Here is a 25,387-nt window from a genome sequence, read left to right as displayed (position 1 = left end):
GTTAATTTTCACGGGTTGAAACTAGGGTCTGTCCCTTTAACTAAACTTAATGTTAATTTTCACGGGTTGAAACTAGGGTCTGTCCCTTTAATCACGGGGGACTTCTAAAGATTGGCAAAGTTTGACACTCAATGGCCGATGCATTTTTCGTAATGGGGTGTCATTAGACATATATTCTATTCCATTCTAAAGATTGTTTCAGTAAAATGTGGCCCGTGATACATGTAAAAAAAAAACTTGCACACGTTGCCGTTTTGTGCATTTATGAAAATTACCGAAATGCACATTCGGCTAGATTTCGTTGCAAGTTGGTTAATAACGATACATGTTATTTTGTTGTATTTAACTGTTGCATTTTTATCTTTATGTTCATCATTACATTTTTGCATTTACCATAGTTTGACACCCAATAACCGATGCATTGTTCGTGCTGGGGTGTCGTTAAACATCTACTCTATTCTATCATTTTGTTGTTACAGTTTAAATCATTAAGCTTAAAGGCATACTGTCACAGATTTAAGGACCTTATTTCTCTAAATATTGATAATAAATGATAATTACATTAATTTTTAGAAACCAAATCTAGCTATCGCATCATCTTAATTTGAACCATGATGGAGTGAAATCCATGTCAACCCTCTCGGCAATATTAGTTTTTGAAATATGGACCATTGCCATAATTCATTAATTTTTTTTACATAATATCATTAGTAAGTGGAGTATGGTGGTTACATAGATGGCTGAATAAAGTACATTTAGGGACAAATCAATTTTATATTTGTTTAGGTAATACTTTGTTAGGCCATTTAATAGGTCAGTGGTCTGTGACAATATGCCTTTAAGGCCACGAAACACCGCATTGGTTTACCGTATTTGAAGAAAAATGCCAAACATATCTGCTGATCCTTAATACGTTTTGTTGAGTATATTTATATAAGTATAAGGAATAAATGAAAGAAGGTTTTATTCACAATAGAACTACGTCTATGCTCTTTCAGCAAGCCAGCTAAATGTCGATATTTTCAAAGGAGAAGGAAGCTGTTACACAGTGTGGGTGGGGACAAACCGTGGCCTGAGAATTACAAGGTTCTATCTGCAATTTTTCCAAAAATTTGTTATCCATCCTATTTGATAGAAAGTAAAATTATCTACATAGTAAACAGTCCTAGAATATGGTATTGTAAGAAACAGTTGTTATATTAAAGCTATTGCAAAGACCTCTCTATGACTCCGATATGGCAGCTCCAAACTTCAAGTGGCGTTTTCTCAAAATGAGGTTTTGTGCACATAGAACATTGTAATTCGTCACCCTCGAAACGTAGGCTATATCAGGCCACAGACCACAATTAATTACGCTATATGTTTCTATATAGCGTTAGTGGCTGTAACATTTGTTTATTAATATCAGCAGGCCCATGGATTTGTTTAATGTACATTTGCCTGTCTGATGGAAACATACCATGAAAATGACAACCCCTGTTGTCCAGCTCTTTCTCCCGGGATATTGGTTTAAACAAACACACCTACTAAACCTGGTCTTAGTACATCCAGTTTGCACTAAAAGCACTACTTCTGAATTGGTCGGAATTACCACAAAAGTCTTCAATATTTGCAAACGACATGTTCTCGCCTGTCAACTTCAGCTTGATAGTTGCCACTTCCAAGCTGTCTGCCATGAAATAATCACAGTCAAACAACAGACTACTTGCGCGGTCATATTTCCGGATTTTGGTCAACCAAAATGGGAAGATAACTGTGGTCTGAGGCCATATTTATTATGTGCATGGATGTGTATAGGTCTATGTGCGCGCGTGGGTGCACACGTGTGTGTATGACAGATTGGAACTCCTATCCCATCCAGGCCCGTACGCAGGATTTTTAATGAGTGGGTGCGAATTGCTCGTGATGGGACCAATCAACATAAAAATAACACCTCAAAACAACAACGATTACGTAATGTTATTTAAATTTAATAGAGAAAAGTGGACCTTTAGTAATTGGGGGGAGGGGGGGTGCGTACACACCCGTCGCACCCCCCTCTGCGCGCGGGCCTGCCATCCCACCCTACCTTTATTTCACAACACTACATAGGCTACTTAGGCGGTTACCTATGGTGCCATATACTTGGTAGAGGAAAGGTACTAATTCTGTACACTAGCACTGGGTGAATACGTTGCCCCCACTCACACTTCGCTTCCTACGCCCTTGATGGAATATATACATACAGGAACTACTACCAGCGTCGGGTTGTTGTTTTTTTCTCACAAACTATATATACACATTAATTTGTATGTTTTTGAATTGTTAAAATGCATAGTTAATTCGGAGGAATACGGTAAAAATACGAAACTAAACTGACACAGCCAGACCGAGACACTAGCAGTCGCAGAGTTTGTTTTATTCCCACACATCTGTCCATCCTTGGACGAAGTGACGTCATTGTGTCCATAGCAACCTCCTCTGAGATATCAATGTGTAACAAACAAGTAATAGGAACAAAATTCGTGGACTGGCACTCGGTCGTGTGCTGCCGTTACACAGGTTCCTGCCACACATACACAGGTATCCGTTTCCGTTGCGCTCCGTGCGGCACACGCCATCGATCATGGTGAGGTGAAAGTTTAAATCCGAAGAACACGTTCTTTGCATAAACAAGGTACCTACAAAACAGAGAGAAGAATTTATATTTGTAGATAAGTGTCTTATTTCTATCCTTAAATTGCAAGAAAAACAAGTCTCTCAATATATATCTATCTCCGTATCTCCATTTGTTGAACTCTTCCGTCCATTCTCTCGCCATCTCCATCTCCGTCTCTTCCTCCCACCCCACCGCTCTCTCTCTCTCTCTCTCTCTCTCTCTCTCTCTCTCTCTCTCTCTCTCTCTCTCTCTCTCTCTCTCTCTCTCTCTCACTCTCTCTCTCTCTCAATATATATCTATCGCGGTATCTCATTTGGTCGCTCTCTCCTGTGCACTGTCTCGCCATCAGTGTATCTGTCTCTGCCTCTCTTCCTCCCTCCCCATCCCACTCTCATAAAAAGCAGTGGTACGTACTGCCCAACCCATGGGAAAACCAAATAAAAGATCCTTGTTTAATCGAGAGCTCTCTCTCTCTCTCTCTCTCTCTCTCTCTCTCTCTCTCTCTCTCTCTCTCTCACACACACACACACACACACACACACACACATATACGCACGTGCAAAAATAGCAAACCAAGCAGCCGTAGTCTAAAATATTCTCAGGTGTCATTAAATATCGGTGTATATTAATTTCATTTTTAAAATATTAATTACCTCCCCTGTAAAACGTCCACTTCAAGCAGATACCCCTTCCGCATTCTTTCTTTATTAAATCCGTGTTCTTCTTCACGGGTAAAGGGTCGGCGCACGTGCTGTTCACTGCCGTCCCTTCGCACGTGTAACACGTGATTGGATCTGCAATAGACAAAGCAAGATGTTTCATTAAAGAACTAATTAGGAAGTCTAAATCCATGATAGTGGTCGTCAATAAAGATGTTTTAAAACCCAGCCTCGTTGGCGCAGTGGTTAAGCCATCGGACTACAGGCTGGTAGGTACAGGGTTCGCTTCTCGGTACCGGCTCCGACTCCAACCCAGATCGAGTTCTTAAGGGCTCAATTGGTAGGTGTAAGGTCATTACACCCTCTTCTCTCTCACTAACCAACTAACAACTAACCCACTATCCTGGACAGACAGCCCAGATAGCTGAGGTGTGTTCCCAGGACAGTGTGCTTGAACCTTACTTGGATATAAGCACGAAAATAAGTTGAAATGAAATGAAATGATATTTTTAAAAAGACCAGGTTTTATTTATTTATTTATATCTATGGTTTAACGACGCACTCAACACAATTTATTTACGGTTATATGGCGTCGGACTATGGTTTAAACGTTGATTGAAAGGGTGCAGAGAGAAAGACTCAAACAGACTGCATGCGGCGCATGCGTGCGTTCCGAATGTTGCGTTTGCGGCCTGCGTTTTAGGCAAATACACACCATATACGATTATTTCATTGCGGCTGGTCGCATCCGTAAAGCTGTATCCTAACTGGACGCGTGCTACGCGAGCGATGCGAGCGATTATTTTAGAAATAATTGATTTCAAATGCCGTATTCTAACCGTATCCTAACCTAAATCTGTCGCGTCGCACGATTCCGGTTAGGATACGGCAATTAAAATCAATGATTTCTAAAATAATCGTTCGTATCGCTCGCGTCGCTTGCGACCGGTTAGGATACAGCTTTATCAGACACACGCATCGCACACGAAGTTTAAAGGGACATTCCTGAGTTTGCTTCAATTTTTAAGACGTTATCGACTAACAGAGACTTTTTGACGACTGTAATTACATATCAAATATATTTTTCTGCATAAAATATTAGCGTCTGTATATTAAATGTGTTTCTGATCGTTCTAATATTTGCACTAGGTTAAATTTCATTTTATTTCCTAAAAAAGATGTTTTCGTACGTACGAAATTATTTGAAGACAAAATCCCGTTTGGGATTCTTACAAATATTAAGACGACCAGAAACACATTGAATATACAGACACTGATATTCAAAACAAGAAAATATATTTAACATGTAAGTTTAATCGTAAAAATAATTTATTAGTCGGAAACAATGCAGCAAACTTAGGAATATCCCTTCAAGCCGCTTGTGTCCCCTGCGCGTGCTGTAACCTCACCGTGATGCAGGGGTTTGTCATTCTCTTCGAGAATGGCCAATACAGCACAAAATTGAAATTTAGAGTAAAAGTCCGTATCTATCTGTGATATTTGTATTTTTATACAGTTCTTTACACTGTGTTTTTATTTGAATCTTGAATTTTTATATTGATGTTGTTCATCACTGTTTTTGCATTTACCATAGTTTGACACCCATTAGCCGGTGTATTTTTCGTGCTGGGGTGTCGTTAAACATTCATTCATTCATTCATTCTTTCAAGCCGCTTGTGCGTTACTATCGTCGTCTATGGGATTTCATTTGCTGCTATGCATTCTCTTGCAGAGCTTTTCAAACGCAATAACTGAGGAGCTAAAAAAAACAAATGCCGCATTAATAGTATAATCTGTTTACTCCAAATATAACGCTGTGTAGTTTTGGGTTAATGCATATCGATGGTTTTGCAAATTACTATTCACTAGCAAGCTGACGCATAGCGCTAATATTAAAACTGTCATTACTGGCCGCGGCAAATAGGTTACGAGGTTAGGAGAATTATAAATGTCAGTCCATTAGTACTTTCATACAAACATTCTGTAAAGAAAATTAAAGTTTGTTTTGGCTATCGACTAACTAGAGCCTATTGATTTATTAATCATCAGCTGTGGCAGGCACGGTGGAAGCAAGTAGACATTGGGGGGGGGGGGGGGGGGGGGGTGCTGACTAAGATCGAGGGCGCAAAGCAAAGTTTCTAGGGGGTTCGAGGTATGTTCCCGCGTGAAATTTTGAAAACTAGATGTCCTAAAATGCAATTTCCTGCATTCTACAAGTAAAATTCTTCTCTGCCATAAGATTTATTTCCAATAATATTTTTTATTCAGAATTATTGGAAGGAAAAAGGAAGGAAATGTTTTATTTAACGACGCACTCAACACATTTTATTTACAGTTATATGGCGTCAGACATATGGTTAAGGACCACACAGATATTGAGAGAGGAAACCCGCTGTCGCCACTTCATGGGCTACTCTTTTCGATTAGCAGCAAGGGATCTTTTATATGCACCATCCCATAGACAAGCTAGCACATACCACAGCCTTTGATGTACCAGTCGTGGTGCACTGGCTGGAGCGAGAAATAGTCCAATGGGCCCACTGACGGGGATCGATCCCAAACCGACCGCGTCTCAAGCAAGCGCTTTACCACTGGGTTACGTCTCGCTCAGAATTATTGGAGGGGTTCTAGCACCCCTAGCCCTCCCTGCTCACTCGTGCCTGTGTTGGATGTTAAATATTTGATATTTCTGAAATACAGTCTCAGAGAGGAAACCAGCTACATTTTTTTTCCACGAACAGCAAAGGATATTTTATATGCACCATCCCACAGACAGGATAGCACATACCTGTCGTGGTGCACTGACTAAAAAAGAGAAACAGCATAAATGGGCCCACCGACGGGGATCGATCCTAGACTGACCGTGCATCAGTCGGGTGCTTTACCACTGGGCTAATTCCTGCCCTGTTTGAGACTTATACGGTGCCAATAAAATTGGCATTAACATTTAGATGAAAGATGCTACATTTTATTTTATTTTATTTTATTTTATTTTATTTTATCTATCTATCTATTTGTTTATTTTTATTATTATTTTTTTGTGTGTGTGTGTGGGGGGGGGGGGGGGGATCTTTTATATATATATACTTTTCCATAGGATTTTATTAAACCAGTTGTGAGGCAATGGTTGGAATGGAGGAAAAACAATTTTTTTAAAATGGGTTCCTTGTGCGGGTTTCGATCGTTTGTCATAACCACCGGGTTATCGACTGAGCTAGTTACCGTACCTAACAGTTAGTGCCATCTTTGTCTACCCGTGGAATACTGTCTGCCTTTGAGTCCTGCCCCACCATATATATATAGAAAGAAAGACATAGGCGTACGGGCTCTCATTTTTGTATGAGAGCCAGGCTGGTTTTAGCCCGAATTAAACGAAAATGCCCGAATCTGAATAACAACATTTATTCATATTAACATAAATAACCAGCAGATAGAATGCTGGAAATAAATGGCAAAAAAGCACATTTTGTTCGCATATCTATATAATATTTGCCCGAATTTGAGGTTTTGCTCCAGCGGTAGGGAGGCAGTTGTCCCCCTCCCCTGCCCCTTGTTTCGTACCCTTATGGAGAAAGAAATAACAAATACTTAATATTGTAGACCAGGCTCCATATTCATATTCATAAACATACTTAAGTAAATGTATTTAGGTAACATACATTGACTTAAGTGAATGTATTTTGGTAACATACATTGACTTAAGTGAATGTATTTAGGTAACATACATTGACTTAAGTGAATGTATTTAGGTAACATACATTGACTTAACTGGGCCTAATGCACAACTGTCTCTTAGGCTCTGCTACTCGGCGGGACGTAGCCCAGTGGTACAGCGCTCGCTCGATGCGCGGTCGTTCTGGGATCGATCCCCGTCGTTTGGCCCATTGGGCTATTTTTCGTTCTAGCCAGTGCACCACGACTGGTATATCAAGGGCCGTGGTATGTACTACCATTATTTGTGTGGTCCTTAACCATATGTTTAACGCCATATAACCGTAAATGAAATGTGTTGAGTTCGTCGTTAAATAAAACACTTCTTTCTTTTTTCTTAGGCTCTGCTAGACAACAAAGCATCCTCTTTGTAAGTCTTTTAGCATTCAACTGTGAGATCGCAAAGTTACGAGAGTTTAATGAATTGGGTCCCAAATTCCAGTGGCAATGTCAGTATAAGCGTATTAACGTACAAAGATGTCATGTAAAACTGAATGTCAATAACACAGTTAACCTCCTGACTATTGTTGTTCCAATGAAAGATTTTAATCGATAATTGATCGGATGCTCTCTGCTGATGTGATAATCGATTATAAAACTCCATAATCGATTGTCGCGGGAAATATTAACTGCAATTGTCAGTTTGTAAGATGGATCCGATGTAATTATGTTACAGGTTGGTCTTGTTTTCACGTGCATGCAAAGAAAAGAGATACTGAACAGGTTTTAAAATTAGTAATTTGTAGAGTGTTTTACGCGACGAACAGGGCCCCGTTCCACAAAGCGATCTTAGCGCTAAGATCACCTTAAATGCATACAGTATTAAGGTGATGTTAGTGCTAAGATCGCTTCCGTGAAACGGGCGCTGGACAATAGGTGTATATTCTAAATAATGCAAATCCTTCTTATGTTCTATATTCATATATTTCTAACAGACTGTCATCGAAAGTTGATTAGTGTGTGCCAACCGATGATTACCGATAATCGATGACGAATTACAACCGATTCCCAACACTATTCTTGACACCCTAGACGAGTTCATTTTGTTTAACGACACCACTAGAGCACACTGAATTATTAGTCATTGCCTATTGGATATCAAACATTTGGTAATATGATGTATATTCTTAGAGAGGAAACCCGCTACATATTTTCCATTAGTAGCAATGGATCTTTTATATGCACCATCCCACACATACCACGGCCTTTGATATACCAGGCGTGGTGCACTGGCTGGAACGAGTAATAGCCCAATGGGGCCACCGACGGGGATCGATCCCAAACCCACCAGACAGGATAGCACCGACTGCGCATCAGGCGAACGCTTTATCACTTGGCTAAACCATGGATGAGAGTTTGGTTTGCAGTCGCTTTTTCCCATTTCATTTCAAGTTATTTTCGTGCTTATATCAAATTAAGGTTCAAGCACGCTGTCCTGGGAACACATCTCAGTTATCTGGGCTGTCTGTCCAGGACATTGGGTTAGTTGTTTGTTGTTAGTGGTTAATGAGAGAGAAGAGGGTGCAGTGGTCTTAAACCTACCCATTCAGTCGTTAAAACTCGCTCTGGGTGGAGTCGGTACCGGGCTGAGAACCCTGTACCTACCAGCCTGTAGTCCGATGGCTTAACCACGACACCACCAAGGCCGATTTTTTTTTTTTCTATTAACGGGACATTTATGAGTTTGCTGCAATTTTTAAGATGTTATCGACTAACAGAGCCTTTTTAAAGACTGTAATTACATATCAAATACACTTTTCTGCATATTATATTAGTGGCTGTATATTAAACGTGTTTCTGATCGTTCTAATATTTGTACTAGCTTAAATTTCATTTTATTTCCTAAAAAATATTTTTTCGTACGTACGAAATTATTTGAAGACAAAATCCAGTTTAAGCTTCTTACAAATATTAAGACGACCAGAAACACATTGAATATACAGACACTAATATTCTAAGCAAGAAAATATATTTAATATGTAAGTTTAATCGTAAAAATATTTTATTAGTCCGAACATCTTACAATGCATCAAATTTGGGAATGTCCCTTGAATGTTGGCTTGATCCCTCACTTCTTTCCATCAGTATAGTTATTTCAAGTTGGTTGGGTGCGACAACAAAGCTAGCCTATATCCGCTCCTGTGAAAGCCTAATAGCTGTACGTGGCTAGGGTTTATTTGTGCCGTGTGCACTGGCAGAACGCCGTAAACTACGTCTTTAGTGTAGGCACCATTACTAGAACTATTTCGGCTAAAACGTCTGTCTCGTTAACAGAAGCAGACGATTCGTTGCATTGAAATTACTGTAGTCTCCAGATGATGTCGGCTGTCCATAATTATGCACTAGAGGCAAGATGAAACGACTTTTAAAAATAAGGAAAGGAATACGGATTCACTTTGAACTACGTTTATTTGCTTTCTAGTAAATTATGGTTATACCGATTCTTGGAGAGAGAGAGAGAGAGAGAGAGAGAGAGAGAGAGAGAGAGAGAGAGAGAGAGAGAGAGAGAGAGAGAGAGAGAGAGAGAGAGAGACTATTCCTAAGAATACAATAATTACTCCCCTCCCCTCCCCTCCCCACCTAGTTATTTTAGCTGGTTACGGCCCTAATATGAAAGACAAAATGACGCCATTTCTAAGAGGACATCGACGCCAAAATGAGCAAATAGAATTGACCGGCAACTATACTCCAAACAAATTGAATTCTACAAAGCAGAAAACATTTTCACAGCAAAATCAATGGATATGTCTAGAAGGACCAGCCTGATCTGAAACCCACGAAACCGGCGTCACGTGTTACCCTCCGCGCAGTTCAGCATCTTGGTACAAGAACGCAAATAAACCAGGCTATTGCGAACCGTCACCCGTTATTTAAAGGAACGGACCAAAATCCTCAGGAATTAATTCCAATATTTTCAGAACATAATTGCGAACTAACGTAGTATGAGAATCGCTCTAAGTACATGTAGAGGAATTAAGTATTAGAGAAAAAAAAAAAATTCTCTCTCTCTTTTTTTTCTTTATGTCTTTCGTACTGTTGCGTGTAGTTGGGTTCACGTCAATGATTGAGCTCGTGTGAATGCGAAAAGTGTTTCAAATAATTATGACTCAAGATTTTAATCTGACGTTTTCCTAATGGCCAAAAGGCGAATGAATTTAAGTTTAATTTGGAGAATTTAAAGTGAATTTGGTTATTTCGAAAATCAAATATTTTTTGTTTAACAACACTACTAGAGCACGTTGATTAATCAATCATCGGCTGTTGGATGTCAAACATTTGGTAATTCTGACTCGTAACCATTAGAGGAAACCCGCTACATCTTTCCTTATGCAGCAAGGGATCTTTTATATGCACTTTCCCACAGACAGGAAATCACATACCACGGCTTTTGTCCAGTTGTGGTGCACTGGATGGAACGAGAAAAAAATAATAATCAGCTGAATGGATTCGCCTAGGTGGTTCGATCCTGCGATCAAAGACATAATGACGATAATATTCAATGTTCTACGTTAATCACAGTTTTGAGGTAAAACTGGAGCCACAATAACAATGAATCTGAAATATTCTACCACGACAGGCACGGCGGAGCAGGGAGGGGGATCTTAGGAGGGAGGGTGCTAGCCCCATAATAATTGTAAATCAAAAATATTATTGGTAGTAAATCTTAAAGGCATATTGTCACAGACCCACTGACCTATTTAATGATGTAACAAAGTATTACCTGAACAAAAATAATTTGATTTGTCCATAAATGTACTTTATTCAACCATCTTTATAACCACCATACTCCATTTATTAATGACATTTTGTAAAAAATAATTGAATTATGGCAATGGTCCATAATTCAAAAGCTAAAATTACCGAGAGGGATGACATGGATTTCACTCCACCATGGTTCAGTTAAGGTGATGCGATAGCTAGATTTGGTTTCCAACAATTAATGTATTTTTTTATTTATTATTATCCATTTTTAGAGAAATAATGTCCTTAAATCCGTGACAGTACGCCTTTAAGGCAGCGATGCATTTTACTTGTAGAATGCAGCGAATTGTATTTCGACATCTAGTTTTCAATATTTTACAGGGGAGTATACCTCCAAATCCCATAAAAACTTTGCTTTGCGTCCTCGTTCTCAGTCAGTCCCCCCCCCCCCCCCCCCCCCCCCCTCCCACCAATGTCTACTTGCTTCCGCATTAGGTATAACTGACAATGTCTGTCAAAAAATTTTCATTGCACTCTCACTGAGAGGGGCGGGACGTAGCCCAGTAGTAAAGCGTTCGCTTGATGCGCGATCGGTCTAGGATCGATCCCCGTCGGTGGACACAGTGGGCTATTTCTCGTTCCATGAATTGGCAACAGCGGGTTTCCTCTCTCAATGTCTGTGTGGTCCTTAACCATAATGTCTGACGCCAAATAACCATAATTAAATAAAAAGTGTTGAGTGCGTCGTTAAATGAAACATTTCCTTCCTTCCGTTCGTGCGTCATTAAATAAAACATTTCCTTCCTTCCTTCTCACCGAGACTTCTTCAGTCCACCATCGGTCAACAAGCTGGTAGGTACTGGGTTCGGATCCCAGTCGAGGCATGGGATTTTTAATCCAGATACCGACTCCAAACCCTGAGTGAGTGCTCCGCAAGGCTCAATGGGTAGGTCTAAACCACTTGCACCGACCAGTGATCCATAATTGGTTCAACAAAGGCCATGGTTTGTGCTATCCTGCCTGTGGGAAGCGCAAATAAAAGATCCCTTGCTGCTAATCGGAAAACAGTAGCCCATGAAGTGGCGACAGCGGGTTTCCTCTCTCAATGTCTCTGTGGTCCCTAACCATATGTCTGACGCCATATAACCGTAATTAAAATGTGTTGATTGCGTCGTTAAATAAAACATTTCTTTCTTTTTTTTCTTCAGTCCAAAACGTCAGTTGAGAATGGTGCTGACACATGCCCGGATGATAGACTCAACCATTCTTTTCATTCCCACAGTGAGTTGTGTGGTACGATCTAGAGGTTACTGCAGCCACTCCCTATGTAACGGAACATCTAAGAGTGCCATAACATCCGCTAGATATACGGACTCGATATACATCAAATAAATCTTGCATTTTCATCAGAGGGTAAATCAGTGCCCGTTATTATTTCAGGAGATGTGAGACGTAGCCCAGTCGAGAAGCGCTCGCATGATGCGCGGTCGGTTTTTGATCGATCTCCGTCGGTGGGCCATTCGGCTATGTCTTGCTCCAGCCAGTGCACCACGACAAGTATGTGCTATCCTGTCTGTGGGATGGTGCATATAAACGATATCTGGCTACTAATGGAAACGTAGTGGGTTTCTGCTCTAAGACTATATGTAAAAATTACCAAATGTTTGACATTCAATAGCCGAAGATTAATTAATCAATGTGCTCTAGTTGTGTCGTTAAACAAAACAAACAGATATTTCAGGAATGCTTAAAGGCATATTGTCACAGACCACTGACCTATTTAATGGTCTAACAAAGTATTACCTGAACAAATATAATTTGATTTGTCCCTAAATGTACTTTATTCAACCATCTTCGTAACCACCATACTCCATTTATTAATGACATTTTGTAGAAATAATTGAATTATGGCAATGGTCTATAATTAAAAAACTAACATTGCTGAGAACCATGGTTCAGTTAAGGTGATGCGATAGCTAGATTTGGTTTCCAGCAAGTACTGTAAGTTTTATTTATTATCCATTTTTAGAGAAATAAGGTTCTTAAATCTGTGACAGTATGCCTTTAAATAATGTTTCTGTATATACGTTGTACAATGTCTAGCTGGAGATTTCATTAGCTGTTTATGGTTAGTGAGAGAGACGTTGTGTGTAGTGACCTTACACCCACCCATTGGAAGGAAGGAAATGTTTTATTTAACGACGCACTCAACACATTTTATTTACAGTTATATGGCTTCGGACATATGGTTAAGGACCACACTGATATTAAGTGAGGAAACCCGCCGTCGCCACTTCATGGGCTACTCTTTTTGAGCAGCAAGGGATCTTTTATATGCACCATCCCACAGACAGGACAGTACATACCACGGCCTTTGTTACACCAGTTGTGGAGCACTGGCTGGAATGAGAAATAGCCCAGTGGGCCCACCGACGGGAATTGATCCTAGATCGATCGCGCATCAAGCTAGCGCTGTACCACTGAGCTACGTCCCGCCCCTTTCCCAACCACTGAGTCTTTAAACTAGCTCTGGGTTTGGAGCTGGAACCGGGATTCGAACCTAGTACCTGCCAGCGTTAAGTCTGATGGCCTAACCACGACGCCACTGATGCCGATCTAGCTGAAGAATGGAGGCAAGGAAAAGGACAAAGAATAAATCAACGTGCACGTTCATAGCAAGCTGTCTTGGCGCACGCCTGTCTCGGGCGCAGGGTCTGGTGTCGGCCAGTTCCTTCGCCAAAGAGAGAACTTGTTGGAGAAAACATTTGTAGTTTTCATGAAGTCATGCAAAACCATAGGAAGCGGTATGGCCGGTCAGGGCTTGACCAATATTTAGCTTGATTTCTGATTTAAAAAAAAAAATTAATTGCATGACGTCATTTAAAATTCTGATCGGGCGGGATGTAGCCCAGTGGTACAGCGCTCGCTTGATGCGCAGTCGGTCTAGGATCGATCCCCGTAGGTGGGCCCATTTCTCATTCCAGCGCGTGCACCACGACTGGTATATCAAAGGCCATGTCATGTGCTATCCTGTCTGTGGGATGGTGCATATAAAAGATCCCTTGCTACTAATGGTTAAATGTAGCGGGTTTCCTCTCTATGACTGAGTGAAAATGACCATATGTTTGACATCCAACAGTCGATGATTAATAAATCAATGTGCTCTAGTGGTGTCGTTAAACAAAACAAACTTTAAAACAAATTCTGCTCAAGATATAACATTGCCAACTCTCTCATCTAAACAAACATGTTTGCTTCAAAATGCCTCAGAAAGCATTTCCTTTCAATTTATTTTCGTGCTTATATCCAATTAAAGCTCAAGCACCATGCCCTGGACACACACCTCTGCTATCTGGGCTGTCTGTCCAGGTCAGCGGTCTCACACCTACCCATTGAGTCGTTAAAACTCGCTCTAGGTTGGGCTGCGAACCCTGTACTACCAGCCTTATGTGTCCAATGGCTTAACCACGACATCACCAAGACCGGTCATCAGAATGCAGCAAGCAAACAAAAAAAAAACCAAAAAAAAAACCATCTCTAATTTAAAGCTAACGATGGGTGCGAGAGTATTATCTCACATATATACTAGTCTGCGAGTCCTAGGGGCCTGTTATGGCATCATTTCTGTTGGCGCGTCTCCAGATTACGCTAACAAGCTTGTTGCCAGAAGAACTGGTGTGTCCAGTTATTGATTTAAGCGTGCGGTAAGTAGCACTATCGTCTGGAAGGCAGACAATTGTAGGTGGTCGATAACAAAGACTTCCAACAATTATTGGCTCATTATAGAGCGCTGACATCACAATCTGGACGTGCTGCACGTATGGTGGGTGGTGGTGGTGGTGGTGGTGGTGGTGGTGGTGGTGTGTGTGTGTGTGTGTGTGTTCTGAACGTAATGAAAGAAACATCATTAGAAGATCTATAGGAGAGGGGGGGGGGGTGGGGCGGTCAGAGGGAACACTCTCAAACCCTTCCCCACACATTTGAAGTGCCACCTTTTAATATTGTTTCCCCTTTAAAATATTCATCATCCAGAATATACACTAAACACTAAATTAGTTACACTGATAGTCAGGGTGAAAGTGGGAGGACAGGCTTTTTTTCTGTCCATTGATATGAGTTTATAAAAGGCATAAAGCAATATGTTTCAGAGGTTGTGTATTTTGTTTAAATCCAATATGGCCGCCAAAACACCCACAGCGTCATTAAAGTATCGTAAGTATTCCTGCTAGACACATACATTTTGGTTCGACGACTAGGGCGCCGTTCCACGAAGCGATAGTAGCCCTAAGATCAACGTATGTGCATAGGATAGCTATGAGCTTAAGATAATCTTAGGGCTAAGATCGCTTGAGTAACGGGCCCAGGTTTTCAAGCACGAGGAATGTATTGGAAGAAAGGGAGGGCGGGACGTAGTCCAGAGGTAAAGCGCCCGCGAGATGCGCGGTCAGTCTGGGATCGATCCCCGTCGGTGGGCCCATTCGGCTATTTCTTGTTCCAGCCAGTGCACCACGACTGGTATATCAAAGACCGTGCTATGTGCTATCCTGTCTGTGGGATGGTGCATATAAAAGATCCCTTGCTACTAATGAAAACATAGTGAGTTTCTCCTGGCTGTGGAATGGTGCATATGAAAGATCTCTGGCTACTACATAGTGGGTTTCCTCTCTAAGCCTATTATGTCAAAATTACCAAATGTTTGCCATCCAATAGCCGATGATTAATAAATCTACGTGCTCTGGTGGTATCGTACAAATCAAACGTCTGTTGGAAGGGTTACTGATGTAATGTGACCATTACATTAGCATACATATCCAATATATATCAATATGGCCGCTAAAATCGCTATAACAACCATGATTCCCACAGTATAAATATAACATACATTTATGCTCCCAAATCTCCCTACAGATCTCACTCTCTTTGGCAGCTCGACTTATTTGCCTTTGACAAATTCAAATTGCCCTTTTTGGAATTTTGTATGTAATAGAGAAACGGGTCCTTCGCGCAATGGAAAAAATGCTTCTTTATTATAAGAGGCATTGGAAAAACGTGTTTTTTGTATGTTATGGTAAATAATTTCCTGTACATGGGAAAAAGCGTTTTATACATTTAAATAAGGAAGGTAACTCGTCCTGTATACAAAGGGAATGAATGAATGTTCAACGACACCCCAGCACAAACATACACATCGACTTTTGGATGTCACAAAAGGTAAGTCTATGGAACTATTAAACATACAACCATGCAAAACAACAGTGCAAGGAGCTGGGGGGGGGGGGGGGGGGGGGGGTGCAATACAATACATAAATGTAGGCAAGTATACTTCAAATCCCCGTATACAGAAATCAAAATGCTTCCAAAACTCCAAAAATAATTCTGGGTGAAAATTAAAATTTATTCACAGGGAAAAAACTGTTCTGAATACAAAGGAAAAAAAAAATGTTTTGTAGATAAAGCAAAAAATACTAAATGGAGTTGGGGTGGGGTGGGAACTCGATGCATATATTTATATGTATACTATACAACAACAGATATATAATAATATAAACACAGATGTCTAGACCTACACAGATGCACATGCAAACGTAAGCTACGCACGCGCGCACACACAGCATAGGCGTAGGACGTGAAAGTGGGAGGCAATGGGGGTGGGGGGGCATGTGCCACCCCTCTTTTCTTGATCCAGTATCAGCAGCGATGCCAGAGGCTCGCATAATACAATTTTTATTCCTAATAAAAATTATATGATACTGACGATACCGAAAAACACTGGTAATAACATATATAAATATGGGGGGACGGGGCACACACACAAACAAACAAACAAACAACACACACACACACACACACACACACACACACACACACACACATACACACACACATACATACAGATATGCATGTGTATATATATATATATATATATATATATATATATATATATATATATATATATATATATATATAATCTGTGTGTGTGTGTGTGTGTGTGTGTGTGTGTGTTTGTATGCGTGTGTGTGTGCCCCCCCCCCCCCCCCCCCACACACACACTTTTTGACACCTTCCTACGCCACTGCACATGCACAAACACTTGTCCAATGTGTATTTACGAATATGATCACCAATAATTTCATGTTGTGACCGTTAATCTCTGTTCGGACTGTAGAGTAATTCTATTTTCGGTTACGCCCATTCTGCCATGACCTGGTTCGTATTTCACGCTATCTACTACCGCCGAATATTGCGCATTCCGCACATGTGCCACTGATTGCCAATTGACGTCAGTACGCGCGTGCTTTTTCCCGCAGAACCAAGAGCTTCCTTTCGGAATCCATGATTCCGGGTTTAGAGCGATGCGGTAGTACTATCTGTGGGAATACGAGATGGACGATGGAAATCACTCTGTTTGTATTGGAAATATTGATTTATTGTCTGTGAAGTGAAATAACTGTATGTTCGTTCGAGGGAGAAAATACTGTCGGAAATTAGCATTATTCTGTCGGCATATTAAATCTCTGGAGTTGGGGGGGGGGGGGGGGGGGGGGGGGATCTCGGGTGGAGTGGGCACAGTATATAGTGGAGGATAACTAGTAAAATATTTACCATTATTTATACAGAGTAGGACAGAGGGGCGGGGGGAGGGGAGAATGGGTGTGAGTGGTGCCAGTCAGAGATATATTCAGACATAAAAACAATGGAGACAAAGAAAGAAAGAAAGAAAAAACAATGTTTTATTTAACAACGCACTCTCAACACATCTTATTTACGGTTATATGGCGTCAGACATATGGTTAAGGATCACACAGATATTGAGAGAGGAAACCCGCTGTCACCACTTCATGGGCTACTCTTTTCGATTAGCAGCAAGGGATCTTTTATATGCACCATCCCACAGACAGAGTAGTACATACCACGGCCTTTGATATACTAGTCGTGGTGCACTGTCTGGAACGAGAAATAGCCCAATGGGCCCACCGACGGGAATCGATCCCAGACCGACCGCGCACAGTGAGAACACTTCACCACTGGGCTACGTCCCGTCCAAAACAGAGAGACAAATATTAAGAGAAGACATGGCAGAGAAAGAGACCACGGGAGGGGACAGGGGAAGGGGTACATATTGAGAAGAAGAAGGAAAAGAAAGAAGGATATAAGGAATGAAATAAAGATAACCATGAAAAAGGAGAAAGAAACAACAGAAGAAAAAAAAAACCCAGCAAAGGCAAAAAAAATTAAAAATCCTATACCAGTGGTTAAAATACAAAACTGGACATAGACACTGATGTTCGTTGAATTCCGTAAAGGCGGCGCCACACCACACGAGTGCCTCGTACAAGAATAGCCCGTTGCACAGTTGCTCAACCGATGGAATCGTCATGTATGTTTTGTCACAACGGCTATTCTCGTGGCTATTTTCGCCTTAACGTAATGTAATAAATGCTCGTTGAATTCAGTGACGTAATGTAATAAATGCTCGTTGAATTCCGTGACGTTATGTAATAAATGCTCTTTGAATTCATTGACGTAATGTAATAAACTCTCGTTAAATTCCGTGTCGTTATGTAATAAATGCTCGTTGAATTCCGTGACGTACGGTAATAAATGCTCGTTGAATTCCGTGACGTTATGTAATAAATGCTCGTTGAATTCATTGACGTAATGTAATAAACTCTCGTTAAATTCCGTGTCGTTATGTAATAAATTCTCGTTGAATTCCATGACGTAATGTAACAAATGCTGGTTGAATTCCGTGACGCGATGTAATAAATTGTCGCTGAGTTCCGTGACGGTGTCGGACACAATTAGCAGTCTCTGTCGTAAAGACGTTCTATACCGTTATAATAACTGTTGTAGTAATCGGTCACTGTTTCCCAGCGGAATCGAATACCACCAACACAGCAGCCTTGACAAACCAGTCCCCAGTTGCTACATAATTATGATAAATCATAACTGCACACCATTTACACTCGAGTCGAATGTTTATAGTGCTACTGGTATCAGCAGGGCCGTGGCTAGCGGACTTACAAGGGGGGGGGGGGGGGGGGGATTGTGTCTATGCACCACCAGACAAAAATAGCCTCTCTAGTGTAAAGTTTGTGTTGATTAACGACACCACTAGAGCATATTAATTTATTAATCATCGGCTATTGGATAATTTTGACATATACAGTGAAGTGTTAGAGCGGAAATCTGTTACAGTTTTTCTCATTAGTAGCAAGGGATCTTTTATATGGCTATCCCATAGACAGGATAGCACATACCACGGATGTTGATATATTCCAGTCGTGGTGCACTGGCTGGAACGAGAATTAGCCCCATGGGCCCTCTTTAGTTTAAGTTTCCCCGCTATAATTTAAGCTATATTCGGTCCGTTCAGTAACAAATCATACATTTATATCTAACAAAATTTAATAATAGGCCCTATATTAAATAAGTTAAGTCTAGCTCATTATGACAACGCCAGTATAAGAATCAAATCTCCTTACACACCCGTTGGTGAGAACATAATTCGTTATTTTTTATAACACATACTTGTTAACGCATGTATATGTGTTAACAATTTCAAGACATACAGAGAGAGAGAAAGAGAGAGAGAGAGAGAGAGAGAGAGAGAGAGAGAGAGAGAGAGAGAGAGAGAGAGAGAGAGAGAGAGAGAGAGAGAGAGAGAGAGCTGTATAAAGATGGTGGGGGGGGGGGGGGTGGGTAAAGGAAAAATAAGAACAATTTATAAATTGTTAATATCTTAACTGCACCTGTTTCTTCCCGATAATTCGATAATAAGAGTTGCACGATTACATGTTTCTCGCTAGGTTCTCACGCCAAAGCGCCCGGATTAAAACACCTGTCACGTTGAAATAACGGTTGGTGAATAATTTGACTGGTACCGTCGCCTTCTATCATATCACATTCATCTAACGTTTGGCACAAGAACCAGTCTAGCTTTCCTGAACATGCCTCGGGTGCACTTCCCTTACTCGTCTTTACGCGCATTGCGACCTTTGACTCCACCAATGAAAACACTGCTAGGAATATAAAAACAAAGAGTGCCACAACTGGTCTGTCGGAAAATGCATATAAAAAATCCCCTGTTGCATTAGAAAAATGGAGCGGGTTTCCTATGATGACCGGCCTCGGTGGTGTAGTGGTTAGGCCATTGGTCTACAGGCTGGTAGGTACTGGGTTCGGATCCCAGTCGAGGCATGGGATTTTTAATCCAGATACCGACTCCAAACCCTGAGTGAGTGCTCCGCAAGGCTCAATGGGTAGGTGTAAACCACTTGCACCGACCAGTGATCCATAAATGGTTCAACAAAGGCCATGGTTTGTGCTATCCTGCTTGTGGGAAGCGCAAATAAAAGATCCCTTGTTGCTAATCGGAAAGAGTAGCCCATGTAGTGGCGACAGCAGATTTCCTCTCAAAATCTGTGTGGTCCTTAACCATATGTCTGACGCCATATAACCGTAAATAAAATGTGTTGAGTGCGTCGTTAAATAAAGCATTTCTTTCTTTTTTCCTCTGATGACTACGTATCAGAATTACCAAATGTTTGACATCCAATAACCGATGATTAATTAATCAATTTTTTTACTTAGTTTTTATTTTATTTTATTTATTATTATTTTATTTTATTTTATTTTATCAATAAAACGGAGAGATGCAAAAACAAGGTACAAGCCGCACGCCCTTCTTCCCTTGCCCTCTCTGCGCGTGCGTGGATCTGTTCCTACAACATACTGCATCAAGGGGCGGGACGTGCACGCTCGATGCGCGGTCGGTCCAGGATTGATCCCCTTCGGTGGGCCCATTGAGCTATTTCTCGTTCCAGCCAGTGCACCACGACTGGTATATCAAAGGCCGTGGTATGTGCTATCCTGTCTGTGGCATGGTGGATATAAAAGATCCCTTGCTACTAATGAAAAAAAATGTAGCGGGTTTCCTCTCTATGACTGTAAAAAATGACCATATCTTTAACATCCAATAGCCGATGATTAATAAATCAATGTGCTCTAGTGGTGTCGTTAAACAAAACAAACTTCTTTTTCTTCTTCTCAAGCGAACGCATTATCAAGAAAGAAGGACATGTTTTATTTAACGACGCACTCAACACATTTTATTGACGGTTATATGGCGTCGGCATTGTCAAAGACCTCGCCTGCATGTCTCGTTTCTACTACGTTATTTGTAACTCGATAACTGCATTACATCCGCCATGCTATCTCAATAACAAAAGGAAAGCAATATTGTTTTAGCGTCACCCAGGCGGCGAGTCTTATTGTCGAGTATTAGGTGTAAAACACTCTTTAATGTGCGACACGGTGTCTGGAGAACAAATGAAGAATCTCCTGTCGCCATTACAACTCTTAAAGAGAGTGCATGCCACCAAATCAAATTACACAGACGACAATAGTAACATAATATATATAGCTAAACCTGCTGAACGTATACACAGGCGCGTGTGCAGTAATTTTAGCAGGCGTGTGTGTGTGTGTGTGTGTGTGTGTGTGTGTGTGGTGTCTAGACTGTGGAGAGAGAATTTTAATTTATAGCGGGGTCGAGACGTGATTCCAAACAAATGTATTGAAAGAAAAGAAGACAAAACTTTGTTTGAGCAGGGAGGGGATTCGATCCCCAAAATCCACCCCCTTTATACATACCCGCAGTTGATACATCCTGAATATAAACCTTACCTTTAAAATAACATGGGGGTTAAGCTGCTCGTTTCAGACATAATAGTGAAACGTCTTTGACTACCCTAGTTCCGCATAAAATTCGTCATCCTGTTTTAAGCACAGCAGTAGATGGTACACCGACTCTAGATCTAGTTCAGATTAAATTGCAGCAATTAACTGGCTATATGAAACAACATCGACATGTTAACCATGTCACATTTATCACCAACGACGGGACTGGTAGCGCTAATTGTTCAATCAATAGTTGGTGCACCTCGAACTTTGACCCGCCGAGATATTAGTTGGTTTACTACAACATTAAAGGGACAGTCCTGAGTTTACAACCATTGTAAAATGTGTCCGACCAATAGCGCCTTTCCGATGACGTAACATACAAATTAAATAAATTTTCTTATTTAAAATATCAGTGTCTTTATTTACAAGGTGTTTGTTGTTGTCCTAATGCTTGTAGTAGCCCAAACCGGATTTTACCTCCCAATAATATCGTACTTACGAAAAAATATATATACCGAATTAAAGTAAAAATTGAGTGCTATAAACATTAGTATACGACCGCAAACACATTCGATATGCAGCCACTGGTATTCTAAACAAGAAAATGTATTTAGTATGATATAGTAGTCGCCAACAAGGCTCTGCTATCGTAAACATCTTACAATGGCCGCAAACTCAGGACTGTTCCTTTAAGCGAGGCGTGGAGAAAAGCTGTCACCTATGGTGACTGATTTGTATCAGTTGCTGCTCTCTCACCCGCCCCAGCCCAACCCACCCCCTTCCTTCGGGCAGACAGCCCAGATAGCTGATGTGTGTGCCCAGGACAGCGTGCTTGAACCTTAATTGAATATAAGCTCGGAAATAACTTGAAATGTGAAATGAAACGAAAAGTAGTCTGCCTCTGGCATTATATAGTTGCGTTTTTACTCTGTCGTATATTCGCGCAAACGCTGTAATGTTAGTTAATTTTCACGTTGTCGCATTCTTGCGATATTGCCCTATGTTAATGGCGAAATAACGAAAACGCGACATGGCACAAATCGGTCACCATAGTTCTCAATAATAAAGATGGACTTCTCTGGAAGCCAATAATAATGACCAAGTCTCGGCCTTGACTGTCCAGTTTTCTTGAGAGTCCCCGTCGATATTGGTTACATCCGATGAGCGCGTTCGATCGAGAACAACACGGTAATTTCCCCAGTGTAATTCCGGACTATCATTCTCTGCATAATGTCAAACAATTATTAACGACCAAAACTGTTTGGTCTTCACACGAGCCAGTGTGCGTTGAACGTGGCTGCTAATTTGGCTCGTTTTTAATCTGAGTAGCACGCGACGTCACAAGAACGCAACAAACAGTGGTGTGTTACCACCCAGTTTATTACGTAAATTCACTCGAGTTCTGATAATAAATGACACAACAGCTTATTATTAATATATAACATACATACATACATACATGCATACATACATACATTGACACCCAACAGACAATGTATTTTTCGTGCTGGGGTGTCGTTAAACATTCGTTCGTTCGTTCGTTCGTTCATTCATTCCTTGACGGTTTTAAAGAGGCAACACACGTGGACATATAGATCGGAATTCAAACAATTAGACCTTCGTTCAAAAGTTTATGTCAAAGTTAATCTTTTAAAAATATTATTAAATAGTCTGATCCTCTCTTCTTTCTCTCGTTTATTTTTAGACTGTCCTTAAAAATGTCCCAATTGTACAAATATTTGGCTGATAAGTAAATTCCTTTTTAGTTTTGGCTTAACTGTTTAAAAAACATTCTATTAACTTTTTCACTAATCGCTGTTCCAAATTCTGCCCAATCCTACAAATGCCTCCACTAGCCGATGAATCCGGGGCGGAGGCCAAGTAATTAATTTCGAGCCTTGTTTTATGTTATGTGGTTTATTGTTGTTGTTTAGTTATTTTATTTTAGTTTACTTTATTTTATTTATGTTTTATATTTAAATTATTATTAATATTTTTTATTATTATTTTATTTTATTTTTGTTTCTTTAAATGTTATGTAATTAACTAAAATGTTTTTCAATGTGAATAAATAACTGTTACCCATAATTGTAAAATGGCAATTTCACAATATATTTTATACAAGTATTCGCAATATGAGTATTCCTCTTTGTGTTGCCTTCGTCGTTATTTTCTATTATTATCGATCCAGAAACAGTAATATACCAATGGATTTAATACATAACAGATTCCTTTCAGCTAACTGGAAAGAGTAGCTTAGCCTCTATGACGAAATCGGATTTTGTGTAGCCTTTCACTCTAAATTAAATGCTTAGATGTCGTTAACATATCAATAACCAATACAAAAATTAAATGATAATAACAATAACATGTATATGTACAATAATATATATATACACACACACACACACACACACACACACACACACACACACACACACACACACACACATATATATATATATATATATATATATATATATAGATATATATATATATATAACAATAACATGTCTATGTATATGTACAATAATAACAATAACATGTACATGTATATGTACAATAATATATATACAGTGTTCTAGCTAGGATTTTGATGGGGCAGGGTGCTAATTTAATTGTAGGGCATTTTTAACGCGAACATCTTATTTTTGAGGCAAGTACTGGATATGATCGAATTGTTTACATTCATAAATATCATATATGTAGAAATATTTATGCTGGTTTTAATTTACAAAACGTTTTCGGAGGGAGGGGGACAATCAGTTTCTAAACCCAAATTTATTATTCTTAAATTTGGATGTTTGATGAAACAGTACATTCATCGCCGTATGCAGTATTATTGTACTAATGTACTAAATATAGACACTATTAAAAAACATCTCGTTCCAGCCAGTGCAACACGACTGGTATGTGCCATGGTGTGTGCTATCCTGTCTGTGGGATGGTGTATATAAACGATCTCTTGCTACTAAAGGAAAAAAGTAGCGGGTTTTTCTCTAAGACTAAATTTCAAAATTATCAAATGTTTTACATCCCATAGCCGATTAATAATAAATCAATATGTTCTAGTGGTGTCGTTAAATAAAATCAAACTTTAACTATTAAAATGTTTTACAAAAGGTTGGATCACCTAAAAAATCCTATTCTTTTGTCTATTATATATAGTATTTATACCATTTAATATCATGCCCAAATGTAATTTAAAATAAATAAATGAAATAATTAAAAGAAATCAAGAAATGAAAAAAAAGAAGAGAATGATTAGAAATAAATAAAAAGAAATAAAGAAATAAAAGAACAAACAAATTAAAAAATATATGACATAAGGGTATATTTGTAACAAGTTGCTCACTGCATTTAAAAACAGCTATTATTGCAGTCTAGATAGATTTCATTAAGTAGCTTTTGCAGACACGCTTTAAACAAAACACAGTTATGCCTACATAGACCAAATAACCAGTGTTTCTAGTTTACTCTGTGCCATATTATAAAGATGCAATCAATATGTCATTGATAAGGACTACTGACATCAGTTAAAACTATATGTACCTTGGTCTGGGTATTTGCAAAGGCAAAAATTACTTTAAAAAATTTACTTATGAAAATAAATTTCGCATCTGACGTTCTGTCTAAGTTTATCATGATGGTCTACTTTCAACTAGGTGTTTGCTAGGTGGTGTGTGGTTATGTGCGTGACGGTGTGATGATTAGTTCGCATTCAAGCTTTGTAAGACTGCCTGTCCACTCGTCTGTAGTTATATCGACTAACAATAGAAAAGAAAAAACATACCACGTTACTGCTGTCGTCTTTCACAATTGTGGCCAAACAATATATTGTCAAACGTTTTTTAGTTGGGAATTCAGACTCGTAACAACACTGTACACGCTTTGAGAGGAAAGCAAGATTTTGTATTTTTATTTGACAATGAATTAGGGCAGGGCGGCGATAATCAGGGGCGGTGCGGTAACAAACACGGCAGGGAGGCAC

At 39.9% G+C, this 25,387-nt stretch overlaps 1 protein-coding gene across 2 annotated transcripts in view; it reads right to left on the bottom strand.

The window, feature by feature from the left end:
- Positions 1–727: 727 nt before the first annotated feature.
- Positions 728–25,387, bottom strand: part of LOC121385438 (protein quiver-like) — a 73,431-nt gene continuing 48,771 nt past the window's right edge. For both annotated transcript variants that reach the window (XM_041516119.1, XM_041516120.1), the window contains 2 exons: positions 3,292–3,432; positions 728–2,660 (listed from right to left, as the gene is read on the bottom strand). In XM_041516119.1, coding sequence (XP_041372053.1) covers positions 2,437–2,660; positions 3,292–3,432 — 365 coding nt within the window. In that variant the 3' untranslated portion in view covers positions 728–2,436. The remainder of the gene's footprint in view (positions 2,661–3,291; positions 3,433–25,387) is intronic.

Source organism: Gigantopelta aegis, chromosome 11, assembly GCF_016097555.1.
Source record: "Gigantopelta aegis isolate Gae_Host chromosome 11, Gae_host_genome, whole genome shotgun sequence".
NCBI lineage: Eukaryota > Metazoa > Mollusca > Gastropoda > Neomphalida > Peltospiridae > Gigantopelta > Gigantopelta aegis.
Note: the sequence above shows the minus strand (reverse complement) of the source record. Positions and strands in the feature narration are given on the sequence as shown.